The 15,790-nt window shown below is 41.2% G+C and overlaps 1 protein-coding gene and 1 long non-coding RNA gene across 3 annotated transcripts in view; one reads left to right on the top strand and one right to left on the bottom strand.

The window, feature by feature from the left end:
* LOC308482833 overlaps positions 1-15,790 on the top strand; it is a 197,345-nt gene that overhangs the window by 175,572 nt on the left and 5,983 nt on the right. The gene's annotated exons all lie outside the window — the stretch shown is intronic.
* Positions 70-11,366, bottom strand: CCNL2 (cyclin L2). 2 transcript variants are annotated; one of them, XM_081016285.1, is made up of 6 exons: positions 9,720-11,366; positions 5,115-5,189; positions 4,377-4,486; positions 3,609-3,729; positions 1,580-1,644; positions 70-851 (listed from the first exon to the last, which is right to left on the bottom strand). In XM_081016285.1, the coding sequence occupies exons 1-6, from the start codon at positions 10,068-10,070 to the stop codon at positions 830-832; spliced, it is 744 nt and encodes a 247-aa protein (XP_080872411.1). In that variant the 5' UTR covers positions 10,071-11,366; the 3' UTR covers positions 70-829. The 2 variants fall into 2 exon arrangements, with proteins under 2 accessions (XP_080872411.1, XP_080872412.1); XM_081016286.1 differs by having other exon boundaries at positions 70-1,644; positions 9,720-11,365.

Here is a 15,790-nt window from a genome sequence, read left to right as displayed (position 1 = left end):
AATTTGTTCAAAACCAAAGCAGCTGAAGAATATGGAGACTCTGGCTTTGGGTAGCAATGATTTCTAGTCTTCAATTAGCAGGTTTTGAAAAAATACTATGGTTAATTGGATCCAAAATGTTTCTATTGCCATTTAGACTAACCCAGATGAGCTGGGATTTTGAAGAGTAGGCCAGCCCTTTAAAGGCTTACATCATTCTTTAAAAGTGTTTCAGGGACCTTGAAAGTCCTATTTTAGGTGCAACCAAAGGGACTGCCTGGGTGGTCCTGTATTTATTTCCCCACACTGAACTGCAGTTTCTCACAATATAATCCAAGTTCCAAAAGCATTTGTTATGATGCATGGAGGAAGGAACCCGCTGCAGAAATACATCCAAAGTTTTACTGGATATACAGAAGTAGATATGTGCAGGACCCCAAAACTCACAGTTTAAAAAGTACAACAGAAAAAATCTGAGGTGCTATGAAGTAACATATCTTCTTATTGCAATGCTTATGCTTTCAAGTATGAATTAAGTTTTTAAAAACCCAACCCCACAAAGATTTTAAACCCAAGTTTAATAAGAGAGTCTGTGGTTTTTTTTAAAAGGACATAAATGAGAACAAAGCATCCTGACAGTAACACAGACTTATCTGGAAAATGCACAAATAAAATTTAACAAGTTAAAAAAAAAAAATCACAAGCAGCAGTCGGCCAGTTTTAACTCGACTTGTGTACGCATACCACCTGTCTAGAGCCAGCCTTCTCTCTGTGGAGCCTGCTTGGGTTTGACTGAAGACGGCAGTTATCCCTGCACCATAGCGCTTGGGCAGCAGAGGAGAAGTCTTAGTCACTTACCCTCAGAGGCTACCCTTTGATCAAAAGAGTACAGAAAAGAAGAGTCAAAAGAGGTTCTCTTTCAAAACAGCCAGACAGTTTTAGTTAGTAGAAACACAAACTTTGCTTTCAGGTCAATTTTTACATCATGTCAGTTTTCACAGGTTACCATTTGTCAATGTATGCTTTCTTGGGAGCGCGGGGGTGGGGGGATATTTAATATAAACCCATACCAAGAAAGGGGCAGATAGACTACATATGGACACAATATATTGCATAAACAATATCAAGAAGCTGAAAACTGTATGAGCAGGGTTGTTTTTACAATAATTTTCAAGTAAAATGATGGCATGGCAGAAGTGTCCACCTCCCCACACTAGGAATGAAGGGGGTAGATCTATGGTTAACACCTTATTCAGAGGCAGCATACTTCTGAATGACACATGCTGTTGGGCAAACAGGGGAGGGCGGGTGCCTTCACGCCCTGCTCCTGAGCAGTAACTTGAATGGGCAGGAGTAAAAGGAAGAAAGAGCAAAGGGTGCGTTTGTGAGGGTGTAAAGCTCTCTTACCATTTAAGACAGTGTCTGAATCTTTAACAAAGAGGCCCGTCAACTTGGGGTGATAGAAGCAGCATTCCAGGCTAAGACTGGAACCATACTCATGCCACGAACATGAGTGGAGGAGAAAAGTACTGACCCCACACATGACATATTTTTGCCACTGCCCCGCTGGCCTCAATAAAAACAAGAAACATCAACTTACCATGAGGTCTGGACCAGGTGTTGGTTACGTTCACATTCTAATACCTGAAGGTACATAACGATTATCTGGAAGATACGGGTGATTGAGTTATACAGGTGATCCAAGTGGTGGAAAGAGGTTTTCATCTAGACAAAGGAGGGTACCCATGCAATGCAGGTTATTCTACTCTGGCTCAATGGCCTGATAAGACTCCACAGTGTGTATAAAATGTTAAGAATATGTTTTAGGATGTCAGAGAAGTGGTACTCTTGAGAGTATGTGTGCAGCAAAGCTTCTTTCCTCTGCACTGAAGTCTGCAGACACTGTCCCAAATGTATAATTTTAATCTGCTCACAAGTATCTCTTATTTTACCCCAATATTATTTGGCAGCTTTCCTTCTTCAGTGCTTGCTTCAAAGATATAGGAATAACAAAGAGGGAAATGGTGGAAGCACTTCTATACAAAGATTTGTTGCAATGAATTAGTACCACAGGTCAGATTTTCGGGGGGAGGTAGAGAGAAGAGTATATGATCTGCTGAATCAAGACCCAGAACCACAAGTTTTCATTTTTTCAAAAATGGAAAATACAAGAAGTACCAACGAAAGAAGAGAGGCAGATGAAAATGATGGATTCTGGAACTGGCAAAGCTAAAGGAAAAATCCGAAACCAGCATGATCAAGTATTCCAAAAAGACTGGAGTACATTTACAGGATATTTAAAAGATTAATTGTAAGCAATTAACATCACTAGCAGCGTTGTCTGAAGACTTGTAATGAGAAATTTTCTCCCTTTTTATATTTATTTAAATTTTGAGTTTTTGGGGTAAGGAATTTATTACAATTGGAAAATGTACAAAATGCAATAATATAAAGGTTAATTATCAAACCCACAAGGCGGGAGGGAAGGAAGTCGAAGGGCTCTAAAGAGCCAGAGACGTAAAGTGCATAATAATGGTGTGATTGTATATTAAATGGAAAACTAAGAAACATCATTAAAAAAAAAAAGACCCAGAACCACCAGGATGTTCCAACAAATGAAGGCAAAAAGATTATAAAGGATGGTGCAGATCTGAGGACTGAAAAAGTCAGAGAAGATGGGAGCCTGCACTACTGGGTTATCATAAGCTTCCACTCATGGTAACCCCACCTACTACTGAAGGGTTCACATTTCCACAGCTGACAGGTGTCAAACCAGATTTAATTAACCTTAGAAAATGCTACAATGTATCCTGCCCATTTTTTAATCCTGCCGTTCCTTTACAGGGCAGAATTCAATCTTACAATCAAGACTTACAATCTTGTTAGGTATGTCAGGTTTTGTAGCATGCCCTGTCCAAGACGATCCAGCAAACCTAAGACATCATCTGGGCTTTAACCTCTTGAGCGTCCTGGGGGAGCCAGCCATGAGTGGCTAATGCTGAAGTAATGATCTGCTTATTGGCAGTTAAGTAGACATAAAACTCAAGAGATGCTAGAGTAGTGCCACATATTAAGTGGGATGTTGTAAGTGACGTACCAGCCATGACTGCACAATTGGGACAAAATAAATTGAAAGCGGCCAACGAAAACTGTCTCCCTGCTTCTTTAAAGTGATAGAACATGTCTCAATTATTTTCAGGGCAAAAAGTAAGCCAAACAGTAAAGCATACAAAGTGGGAGGAACAGAAGCAGCCACCAGTCCTTCTCTGAAGTAGGAACATCTTAGCAACACAAATGTAGTTCTGCACTGTGCCACTTGTAGGGCTGACCCGCCAAAGTCTTATCCACACTACCCAATAGATACACAATGGTGTTGTTACCTGCTTGCACAAGAATAAGCTGCTTTCATGCCAATGACTTTGAATGGAGAACTCAAGCATAGCTAAGTCTAGGCAGCACCTAATACCTGAAGCAACCAGTCTTCATTCACCAAATGAGACAGGATCAACTAGCAGGCAATTCTTGAAATGAGAAACAAAGACTGCTAATGGTTTGGCTACATTAAGAACAGGCTAATTTCTTATCCACTGCTCAAAAGGCAAACTTAAAAATACAAAAGAAATACAAACCTTGTGGGGATGCTTCACGTGTACGCAAAATCCCAACTCCTTCAGAACTCTCCTCTCAGCCTTTATAATTTGGTTCTTCAAGTTAACGTACTCTTGATCCAGTATCAAAGGTACAGGCTTCCTGGGATTTTTTTAAGGGGGGGAAATAGAAAAAAAATCAGTTTAAATCCCTCCCACAAAAGTAGAGCAACAATGGACATACCTCAGTGGAATAACACAACTTTGGTGTCTCATGGGAACAGCATGAGAAGATTAAATTTGGACCAGGTTATCCAAGGAACTGGAGAATTGACTGTGGAGACTTTCAAGTCTGTAACTGTCTAGGCAACACTGGCACTGGTTTCCTTTTTGAACCCCAAACTTCCCTCTGGAACAGCCGACTCGTAGGAGTCGTGCAAACTTACTCCAAAAATGACCCCTCTCAAGAAGAAACTACCAAAATCTCAGAGAAGAAGCACCCACCTAAGCAATCTTTCAACCCTTTGAAGTTACAATTTGAAATTGTAAAATTTCACCCAGACACTGCCACTAGTTGAGGATGCAATGAGGGCTGGAAAAGTTGGAACTCATTGAAACTTTATTTCCAATTAGGTTTTTTGGGGAAGGCGGGGTTCAGGGACATTCTTTGGGGTTGCATGAAATCCTCCAGAGTTTTGGGCAGGGGATAATGCAAGTCACAAATGGCCCTTGAGTAATTGCCACGATCCCTGGAAACAGATACTGTGTGTACTGTGTGAAGGCACACAGTTGGAGTAACAGTTGACTTACTTTTTCTCTCTCAGATACCGAAGTCTGTGGAACACATTAATGACATCTCTTATCCGCCTTGGGGCTTCTTCAATTTTCGATGCCAAGTGAACACAGGCCATCGACACATGCTGTAAAAGAATATGGAACATAGCTAAGTTTTATTCTGATCTCTTACTATCTCCAACAGTTGAAGGAGCAATAACATGCAGAATATGGCCACCAGACTAGTGTAAGCATCTTGTACAAGGAGCTTCACCATGAATTTATGGGCACACTGAGAAAGGGATATGCATTATCTTTGAAAGCCCTGAACAGCTTGGGACCAGGGTGCTTGAAAGACCATCAGTTCAGATTTGACCTTATCAGGGAAGCTCCTTCAGAGAGCTTCTTTTCTATGGCTGAGTCCCAACTCTGGAACTCCCCTCTAAAGGAGAGACCACAAATAGATTTCTGGAACTTTTTGCCTCAAATGCAAACTATGGCAGAAAACCATTTTAAAAAAAGTTTTCTAGAATCTCAGGATTAAGAATCACTATGTTACAGAGATGGCAGAATAGCTTGCAGAATACATTTCAGTGACTAACACTTCAGCACACCTGCTTGGAATAGGTACAGCTGAGATCAATAGGAATTATTTGCAAATCAGTGTGCTAACATTGGGCTAACATGCAGGAAGCTCAGCAAACTAGTTTACCATGCTTAATCAATAAAATCAAATTGATACCAATTATTAATTGAATAGAACAAAGCCCATACCTCCATGGAATGCTTCACAAATGATTTTGTATAAAAGAAACGCTGGAATAACACCTGCCCCGTAGCCATGGCAACCTAAGAAAGAAAAGTGAGACTCCATATTAATATGACAGTAAATACAGTGGTATCTCTGGATGCAAACGGGATCTGTTCCAGAGCCCCGTTTGCATCCTGAGTAGAACACAACCCGTGACTGCGTGTGTCGCGATTCGCCGCTTCCGCACATGCACGCAACGTCATTTTGAGCGTCTGTGCATGCGCAAGCAGTGAAACCCGGAAGTAACATGTTCCGTTACTTTCGGGTCGCCACAGAGCGTAACCTGAAAACGCTCAAGCTAAAGCATATTTAACCCGAGGTATGACTGTAGAGATGTTGGAAGGAATGCTAACAGACCACAACTGATTCGGCACCTGTAAGACCACTATAAATGATTTAAGCCCTGACCAATTACAAGCCATGGATATTTAAGAACTGTTGACTATATAGTTGGGGAGGCACATTTATTTCCTTTTATCCCCATACCTTACTTACTTTCTTAGCTCTGCACTAATGCAGCAGTCTGCTAAGGTGTTTTAGGAAATATTTCCTATTCAACATTGCAATATTAATCATACCTACTCCGTAATAAGTCCAGCTAAATTTAATATGGCTTACTCCCCTTACTCCCAGGTAAGTGGGTTAGGATTGTAGCCCAATACTCCTGCATGGATCCAGAATCCTAGTCACACAGTATAGCTTCTATGTGTGTGACTGCCCTAGTACTGTGAAGCCAAACACTTGCTAGAGGAAAGAAACCGTCACTGAAGACCCTCAAAAGATAACCTTCCTCCTCCACAGATAATGTTTACACCATTTCTATCTTGCTCTTCATCAATTTCATGATACCAGAGTGAATTACAATAAAACAGAAACAGTAACATAATTAAAAAGGGGTGGAGTGAACTCAAAAGAACTTCTCAGTGCTCTGTCAATTGTATGATGGGAAGGTGGGAGTCACAAGTATTTTTAGGTACAAAACTAGCCAAATTGTAACCATCCTCATCCAATGACTGTAACTTGGCTAGTGAGTTTGAAACATTTGCTTGGTGTTAATACAGGTCTTCAGACCATACAAAGTTTATTCGCCCACAATGCTTTGCTCATCTAAGCTTCCCCCCAAAGAGCCAGCTGTTAAATTTAAGAGCTAAATGAAAGAGATCGTAGTTCCTCCTCAAAACTAGGCAACACAGTCCTTTCAAAAGCCAATCAATGAGCACAAAACATTTGATCAGAGGCAGTCCAGAAGGAGAAACCAAGAACAGATTTCTCTAAAAACATGAGAACAAAAACAAGTCGCTAGATACAAGGCAAGATGAATCAGCCACAGTGAACTTGTCACAGTTTCAGCATCAGAGAAATGTTACCAAAAGCTCTTCTAGTTTGAACAGAAAAAAACACCACCACATCCTCCTCAAAAGGGTGGTAACCAGCAGGCTTGCCGGAATGTCTTGGCAAACATACAAGACTAGCAAGGGAGGGGATAGCGTCATTTCCGGGCAAGACCTGTTACATCACTCATTTCCTGGAATAGAACTACGGCTTGCGAACCTCCTCCATTAAGCAGGGTTTTCCCCTCTCTGCCTTCCTCCTTTTCTTGGGACACTGAAATCCCCATGCCAGGGTGGGAAGGAGTCCTTATCAGAATCTTTAAGATCTACTCATCCTTGGCAGCCTAGGGTCCTCAGTTCTAGGGCTCAACTGTCCCGGAGGAAGAACAACACCCCCCCTCCAGTGCTAGTGAGGGAAACTGAACAAAGCAGCAAATCCAATTAACCACCTTTCTCCTATTCTCCAAACATTTACATCCAAAACATGGGAGTTCTAGTCAGCAGGCTTTCCTTTATCAAGACCAGGTCAGACAGTCTCAAACAGTGCTTCTCCAAGTTGCTTTCCTTGCTTTTGGAAAAGACCACCAACTCTTCTTTTCCCTTAAAATACAGCAGCTTCTTAGGAACCCTCCCAACTGAAGCCCCAGCATAAAGCACAATTATAACAGTACATTATATCTACTGCATCTGTGTATTATATAGCTTATATAAAAAAGTACACAAACATATTACACACATAATGCTAACTTGTTTTCTCCAGAAAGCCATCAAACTACTCTTCCAAAATGGTTTCTGCTTAGGGAAATGTGTGTTATAACCCCTGCCCCAACAACACAATTCTACCACCTCTCAGCAAGCTTTAAAAAAGGCCCTATGTTCAATTTTTAATGTAAATCCTACCTCATTACACAAACACACACTCCTCCCTATAGAACTCTTCCTTTAAGAACATCCTGCCCCAATCCCAGATCCAAAGCATCAGTCAGTCCATGTATTACAGCATTATCCTCCCAACAATATCTGTCTAGTTTATAGTGAAAACCATTATTTGTAAATTGGCATCCAGCTCTTAGTATCCAGTTATACTGCCTCTGGGCATAGAGGTTCCACTAAGCTATCAGTGCCAAGAACTAACGACAGACCTGCACACCATGTATCTATCCAAATCCTTACCCCCCAGCAAAAAAAATCTAGATGTGCCTTGCTTTGCCAACCCAATGGCAAATGTCTAATGTTCTGTTTGACACAGCAGTCAACCAGCTGCCCATGAATTCCTCCTGTTCATGAATCCAGCCTTCATAATTTTATTTAATCCATTACAGGAAACAGTCTTTCTGTATCTGTCCAAAGATCCACCTAGTTTGGTAGCCAGTTTCCAACTGTGACCAATCAAATACTTCCAGAAACTACATAAGCAAGGGAGAGCAAGAGTCCTCTCCCCTGGGGGCTCCACTTTGCTCTGGATGCAAAAGCCTCACTTTTGCTTCCATGACTTGGATACCACCCACGAACCTGAGAGTTTTGATGCAGACATCATGACTACCAGGCAAATTCATGAAGGTTGCTTAATGCTATAAAATAACTTGTTAAATTACCACAGACTTATCCTCCAAAAGTCAAAAATTGCCTTGATGAATCAAGCCAGAGGTCCTATTAAATCCACTCTCCTCCTTGAATAAGTCACACTCAGAAAAGGGTGTGTGTGATGGTGTACTATTCCAGTCCAGAATGGACAGAACAACCTGGTATATGACTATTTTCTTTGATGAATTCAACACCAATGTTAACAACAAAGTATTGTATTGTAACACCTTAAATGGTAAATATTGGATCCAGATGAAATTAGTTGTGCTTAGGTTCCAACTGATTTCAATGGAACTAAGTTCTGGATCTAGCTCCAGAAGTTCTAGGAGAATACTTTTTCTAGTCTTTTGAAGTGTCACAGGTCTCTGTTGCTTTTGCTGCAACAGATTAACAAGGCTACCCCTCTCAAAAAAGCTCATTCTGTTGCCAGGTACATCCAGAGGATCAGAGGAAAGCTGAGGTGCCCAGAAAGAGAAGTGGGGTGGGGAATAAAAACAGAGAAGCTTGAACTTTATTGCTCTCTATAATAGGCTTCTCCACTTTTTACTGGGTATGTATTAATATATTTAGACACACTGGAGTCATGCTTTTTAATCATATATATAGATATATATATAGCATGGCAGCACTTTTATTGTAAAATAAACTAGCTGCAATAATCAGCTAAAAGAGATCCAGTGTGGTGGTATAGTGTGGCTGGACTATTAAACTTGGACCAGGCCAGAAAGACCCAGGCTCTAATTTCCATTCAATGAAATCACTGAGTGACCTTGGGCCAGAAACTTTCTAACCTACCTCATTTTACTGCTGTAAGGAGGCAGGATAGAAATATAGTGATTCTTTATCTAAAGCTGTCGGTATCTTCCCAGGAAGAACGGAACTTTTTCACAGCTGTATAAAAACATACTACTAACAACGACCCAGGCTTTGAGAACACAGAGCTAGGCAATATCTATACTACTACTATCTAAAAACTCACCAAATAACACTGCAGCTTTTCAGTTTGCCAGAACACTTTCCATCAGGTGAGATGGTATAAAAAGCAGGAGCTTCAGGGAGGGGGCAGAAAATGAATAAAGAACGGAGGGCTGGGATGGGACAGCACCTAGAGTTTCATTACGGAAGGAAAAAAGAATTCCCCCTCCACAATTCTTGTACACTTTTCCAACTTATGAAGACGGTAAAGAAAATAGCTTACTTTTTATCATATAAATGCATACATATGTACAAAAGCCACAGTACATTACCTTTACCTGCAATTCTCTTACATTGACTTCTGGATAGACTTGTGAAGCTACCTGAATGACTCAAAGGCAAGATACATATTTTTTTTTGTATGAACTAAATACGAACTAAGTTATAAAAATAAAAGCGCTGGATCCTGAAGCCTCGATGTCTAGATTCAGATAGGACAAAAAACAACACCACGACAGATACACGCTCAGAATCTGTAACAGGTTCTTTTCCAACCGTCTTCCAGAACCTTCCAACTGCCCTCAACCGCCCAACGAAGCCCCCTCCCGGTTCTCTCTGACCTTTTCTCTCCTTTTTCTTCCCCGTCCCTCCTTAATCCCATTTCAAGGCCTCCCTTCCAGAGGCGAGTGCGGCCTAGGCCTTAGGTTTGGGCCTAGCGCTCGCTCGCTGCTTCCGCACCTGAGGAAGCCGCAACAGGATCCCGGCGGCCTGGATGAGCTCACAGCCGGTGACTCGGAGCTGAGCCTCGGTCTCGGCGTCCAGGCCGCTGCTCATGGAAGGCGTGAAGCGGAGGGCGTCGGCCGACAGAAGGCAGTTTTCCAGCGTGATGAGGACCCCCGAGTATAGCCGGTCGCCGATGCGGACCGCGCCGGGGGGCGGAGGGAGAGCCGGAGGAGGAAGGGCTGGCGGGCAGTAGCCGCCGGAGGACGACGACGAGGACGACGACGACGCCACCGCTGAGCCGGCGAGGCCGGGCCCTACCGTCGCCAGCGCCGCTGCTCCTCCCGCGGCCGCCATTATCGCCGCCATCTTGTCTCGACGTCGCTCCCCTCAGACTGACTCACTTCGCCGCCGCCTCCAAACCCCCGTCTGCGCCTACGTCACGCGCAAACCTTTTGTCTCCCCACCTCCTCCTCCTCATTGGCCAGCCGCAAAGACGCGCGTCCTCCTATTGGGCGAAAGCGCCGGCTTTTTCCGTTGTGACGCAACGGTTGGGAATTCAACCGTCTCAGAACGAGGCGGGTGAAGGTACGTTAGGGAAATGGAAGAAAGGCAAAGTTTTCCCGGCATGCGCTACGCGCACTCTCTGGCACGGCTGGCTCACGTTGGGTTGTACCACTTCAGAGTGAAGGGGGGAAAAGAGTTTAAATAATTACGGTTTTTATCCTCTTTTTAATTTTTTTTTAAAAAAACCCTCCGATAGAAAATCACCATGTCATGAAAAAATCCTGGCACTTACTTTTAAAAAACACAGGTGAGATTGCCACCTCGTACTTTGAAGTGGTACAGTCCAGGTTACGTCAGGCGAGAGAACAGGGCCCAAAATGCTCCCTTGCCTCAGTTGCGTCAATGCCGGAATCGACCACTCTCGACTCGAGCTAAAAACAAAGGAAGCTTAGGGTTGTACCCAACTAAGTGTTATTCCGAGTAGACCTACTGAAATTGGTGCGCCTAAATCAATCATGGCCATTATCTTCAATGGTTCTGCTCTGAAGAGGACTGTTTGCCACAACACTGGTTTTCCTGCCTTGTCCTCAGATTTGTTTTAACACAGAAATTGAACCTGTTTCCAACTTCGAAATTTGGAGAGGGACCAAAGTTCCCCTTCGTTTTCAATTTGGCTTTTAGACAGCAGTCCTACACAGACACTCTTATTAGGGAGGAAATCCTACCAACAGGAGTGGGACTTCTCGGTGGGCATGCCTTTAAAAGCTGAACTCTTAAAATACTCCATTAGTAAGGTTGCAATCCTATACACACTTTAAGGGCAAGCCCCTACTTGGCATTGGATTTATTTATGGGGTGGGCAATTCCCCCCCACCCCAGGTGCTGAGCCGAAAGGGAGCATCATCATCATAAATAATAATAAAACCAGTAGTTATACTGGTACCTACTGAGAAGGCCCATTTAAAACAACAACTGCACCAAGTTCCTACCAGAGAGCAATGGCAAACTAACCGTCAGATTGTGCCAAAATGTCAAAACTGACTGGAAAGCTCAGGAACCAAGAAGACAAAAACTTCCAGAAAGAATGAGAAAAATTTAAAATTTATTTAGGAGACTGCTGTAAGCAGATGAAAACATTAGCAGGATTTTAATCTCACTTGTAATGTAACAAATACTATGAATAATATGGATATATATATATAATAAATATATTTTATATATAATACATTTGACCAAACTGCGGGAGGCAGTGGAAGACAGAAGTGCCTGGTCCACGGGGTCACGAAGAGTCGGACACGACTAAACGACTAAACAACAACAACAACATGCAGTTGAAAATGCCAACATTAAGACCTGCAGAGATGGAGGGAGGTCTTGAGATTCAGAGAAATCTTTGTATATGGAAATGTATTTGGTTTTGTTATAAATTTATATTTGTAAAATCAAATAAAAATGATTTTTTTAAAACAAACAAACAAACAACTGCACCAGAAGGAATTATTGTGAAAATAAGAAATAATTAGTGGGCATGCCAAATATTGCCCTTGCTCAGGGTGCCATATTACCAAAGTCTGCCCACCCCTGTCTTTGAACTCAATCTAGGAAAAATATTACTTCCAAGGACAAGGGGAGTAAGGATTGCTGCATTCTTATCCACTGGGTAGTGTTATGAGAAAAAACCTGCTCCTTTTCCCTTATGTGGTACCCAAGAGCCAATATAGAGTCTTTTTGTAGGTTATCAGTAGGAGAAAATAACAGACCAACCAGAGAATACTGAGAAGCAAAGCAGCTAGTAAGCCTGATTTTTATTAAACTGTTGCAACAGGGTCCTCGCTCACCACAAGCAGGAAAGAGGAGGAACCCAAAACAAAGGTGTGCCCGCCCTCATACAGACTTTTTAAATTGCCCACTCTCAAAGTCCAGACCACTCCCAGAAACATCATACATACATCACAGGAGAGTGTATCCCAGGACCACCTCCCCCAATGCATCATACATACACCACAGGGGGTGGTCTAAAACAGAATCCCGAGTGTTTTATCTCCTGTCTGGCAGGTTACCTGATTGCATTATCTGGGTTTTGGCCACTCTTTTGTTATTATAACTACTTAATTCCTGAATCCAGGTCACAGTTCACAGGCTCACCCTATTCACACTTTAAATGTGCCCTTAAGGAAGGATTTGTGAGCACAGAGACAATTGTTTTTTGTTTTGTTTTTTCATTTCCTTTGATCTTGCAGAGACATATTTGAGGTCATTTTGGGAGAGAGAAAATGGTTTCAGGACTTTACTTTGATTTTCAGACAGGTGGCTTCATATTTGTATGTGTTTGCTTGGCACATTTATGAACATCTATTTTATATATATATAAGACCTTAAAATTCTTAGAACAGTAGATTGTGTATTTCTGTCATTTATTTATTTGGAAAATGTAGATGCACACACACATGCCCTTCCCCAATGCATATGCAATCCCTAAAGCAGCTTAAAACAGCAATTAAAACAATCCCATAAAAGAAATCAATTAAAACAACCCCAGAAAAGAAATCAAACACCTTAAGATTAGAAACAGTCTTGTCAGATACAAGCAACATTCGGATTTTGTGTAACAGGAAAGTTTTAACCAATCTGTTGTAAGAGGATGTCAGATGGATTTCATGCGTAAGGCGGAAAAGATTCATGCATGTAGCAAAGTGATGAATGAGAGGTCACTCTAAAGAGGAAATGTATCTCCCCCCCCCCAAAAAATAGGGCAGATCTGCATAAAATTAGCACTAGCTAATTTATATGTATAGATGCAAATTTAGAAAACAGGATGGAATTTAAGAACGCAAGGAACAGTAGCTCACCATAGTGTTAGAAGACCATGCCCTGCTTGTTGGAATGAATTCACAACAGACGAGTGGCAGGTGTCATATGAGAGGCGTCTGCCGGGGCGAGCCCCGGGAACTCTCTTTTATTGAATATTACAAACATTGCCACAGGTGTGCTTGTGGCTGATTGGTTGATACAAACACAAAGCAACTTGTTGCTGATTGGTTAACATAAGTACAAGGCGGGAATTACATATGAACATTTATCACCGATAGATTAAAGGCTGGGAAACGGAGCTGGAACTAGACAGGCATGAAACCTCCTAATTAAATTATAACTAAAGATTGATATAGCATGGAAAAAGACCCAATATGGAGGCTAATTGGCCAAAATATTGGGAAATACTAGAAAAGGATGGAGACAATTGGAAATTGCAGAGTTTGGAGAAAATGAAAGACAAAGTGCGAGATTGGTTACATTACGCTCAGATTAAAGAAGTTTTTAAAAATGATAAAAAACTAGGGTTCCAGGTGGAGAAATCGAAATTAGAAACAGAATTGTTAGAACCAAAGATTAAGGTACTTTCAAGGATGTATAACTTGCTGTTGAAATGGAATACACAAGATGAAACGGTTAAATCGGCTATGATAAGGTGGGCACAGGACATTGGGCATAATATCATGTTTGAGGACTGGGAGAGGTTGTGGAACAATGGATTGAAATTTACTGCATGTAACGCTCTGAAAGAAAATGTAATGAAAATGATTTATAGATGGTATATGACCCCAGTCAAACTTGCCAAAATTTACCACCTGTCTGATAATAAGTGTTGGAAATGCAAAGAGTGTGAGGGAACGTTCTTCCACCTCTGGTGGACTTGCCCTAAAGTGAAGGCGTTCTGGGAAATGATTTATAATGAACTGAAAAAGGTATTTAAATATACCTTCACTAAGAAACCAGAGGCCTTCCTTTTGGGTATTGTCGGCCAAGGGGTGGCAAAGAAGGACCAGACATTTTTTATGTATGCAACAACAGCAGCAAGGATACTTCTCGCAAAACACTGGAAAACTCAAGATCTACCCACACTGGAAGAATGGCAGATACAACTGATAGACTACATGGAACTGGCTGAAATGACCGGCAGAATCCGTGACCTGGGAGAAGAGAGGATTGAGGAGGACTGGAAGAAATTTAAGAACTATTTACAAAAGTATTGTAATTTGAGTGAATGCTAAACAAGACGCTAGATCAAAATAACTGAGCACCACTAAATTTAGAAGTTTTTAAGAAAATAAGTAAGATTGTGAAACTTAGCTCCTTTTGAGAACTATAAGATTATGAAATATAAGGGATATAAGAATTTTAAATAAGATGATAAATTGCTGACAAAACGTTATAACGATGAAAATGGGAGCGGGAGATGTGAGGAAGTCTAAAGAAAATGTGAAAATATGTTAAGATCAATGTTACATTGTTTATTATGTTTATTTTTATTGTAAAACTTAATAAATTGCTTTAAAAAAAAAAAAAAAGATTGATATAGCATGACTAAAACAATTACTAATGATTGATCATAACATGAAAGAATATAATAATCGAGTTCCGTAGATGTGGTCAGCTATGCATTAAGAACAGGTCATATTGTTTGTTCATGAACTTAATGTGAACTGAGGAATGAGGGAATGTCTTGGTGTTTAGAACAGGTTTGTACAGTGTGTGCAGAAGCAGGGAAAATATTATAAGCGAGACTTCCCAGAATGCAAGAGAAAAGAAGCAATAGTTCCCATAGCAAGACTTCCCAGAATGCCACAGTTATGTGCAGAAAGAGAACTTCCCTTTACCTGCTCATCTGTGTTAATTAATTGCTGACAGGCAACTCTGAAGTCCGCCTTCCTTGAACCCCTTTACTCTTTATTTCTTCAGCCGGACAAACCTTCAAATAGAGGAATGTCCTACATAAAGTAAGACCCATGCCTATCTTAATCATGTCTCAGTCCCAGGCAGGACAGTAGACAGTTGGAGGACAGGTCGGTATACAATCAGATAAAGGTATCATGGATCGAAGCAATTTACCTTTAAAGCCCTTTTCACTAATGCAGTGGGGCTTATGCGAAGTACACCTTTATCAGCTTGTGCGTTAAAGAGCAGTAAATTCAATATTCATTGGGTAAACTTCAAAACAAAAATCAATTTTCTGCAACATTTTTACATCCCCCGCACTGGCAAGAATTTGACTGCCCCAGGTAGAAACTCGGACCCCAGTCTAGCTACCAAAGAAAATTAAGAACTTTGATTAATTTATGTCAATCTTTTCATGTGAGGCAGGGAAATCAGAGGACCGTGGACCACGGAAGCTTACACCATAAAACCAGTTTTTAAGGGGCCACAAGTCTCTTGTTTTTGCTGCACAGAAATTGTTAGAGGTTTTGTTTGTATAATATGTTGCTTATGAAGATTGTGACACTCCAGAGCAAGGCACTGTGCACATTTATGACGGAGTCCCATGGCCCCTTCAATACTAGGGGACGACAAAGTTATACAAACTTTGTTGAGAATAAGTCCCACTGAACTCAGAAGGACCTACTTCTGAATAAAAAAGCAGGTCAGGTCATAGCAGAATCTGCTCATTGTTTAATGTTTCTCATAAAATACTAGATTTATTTATTTTTAATGCAAAGAAGCAATATGTCTTTAGATGGGTTTATTTTAAACCCTTTATTTTAAAATATTTTTAAAAAGGAAAGGTGCTGTGCTCATAAATCACCAAG

This window comes from Podarcis pityusensis (genome assembly GCF_964106645.2).
Source record: "Podarcis pityusensis genome assembly, chromosome: 8".
In the NCBI taxonomy this organism is placed as follows: domain Eukaryota; kingdom Metazoa; phylum Chordata; class Lepidosauria; order Squamata; family Lacertidae; genus Podarcis; species Podarcis pityusensis.
Note: the sequence above shows the minus strand (reverse complement) of the source record. Positions and strands in the feature narration are given on the sequence as shown.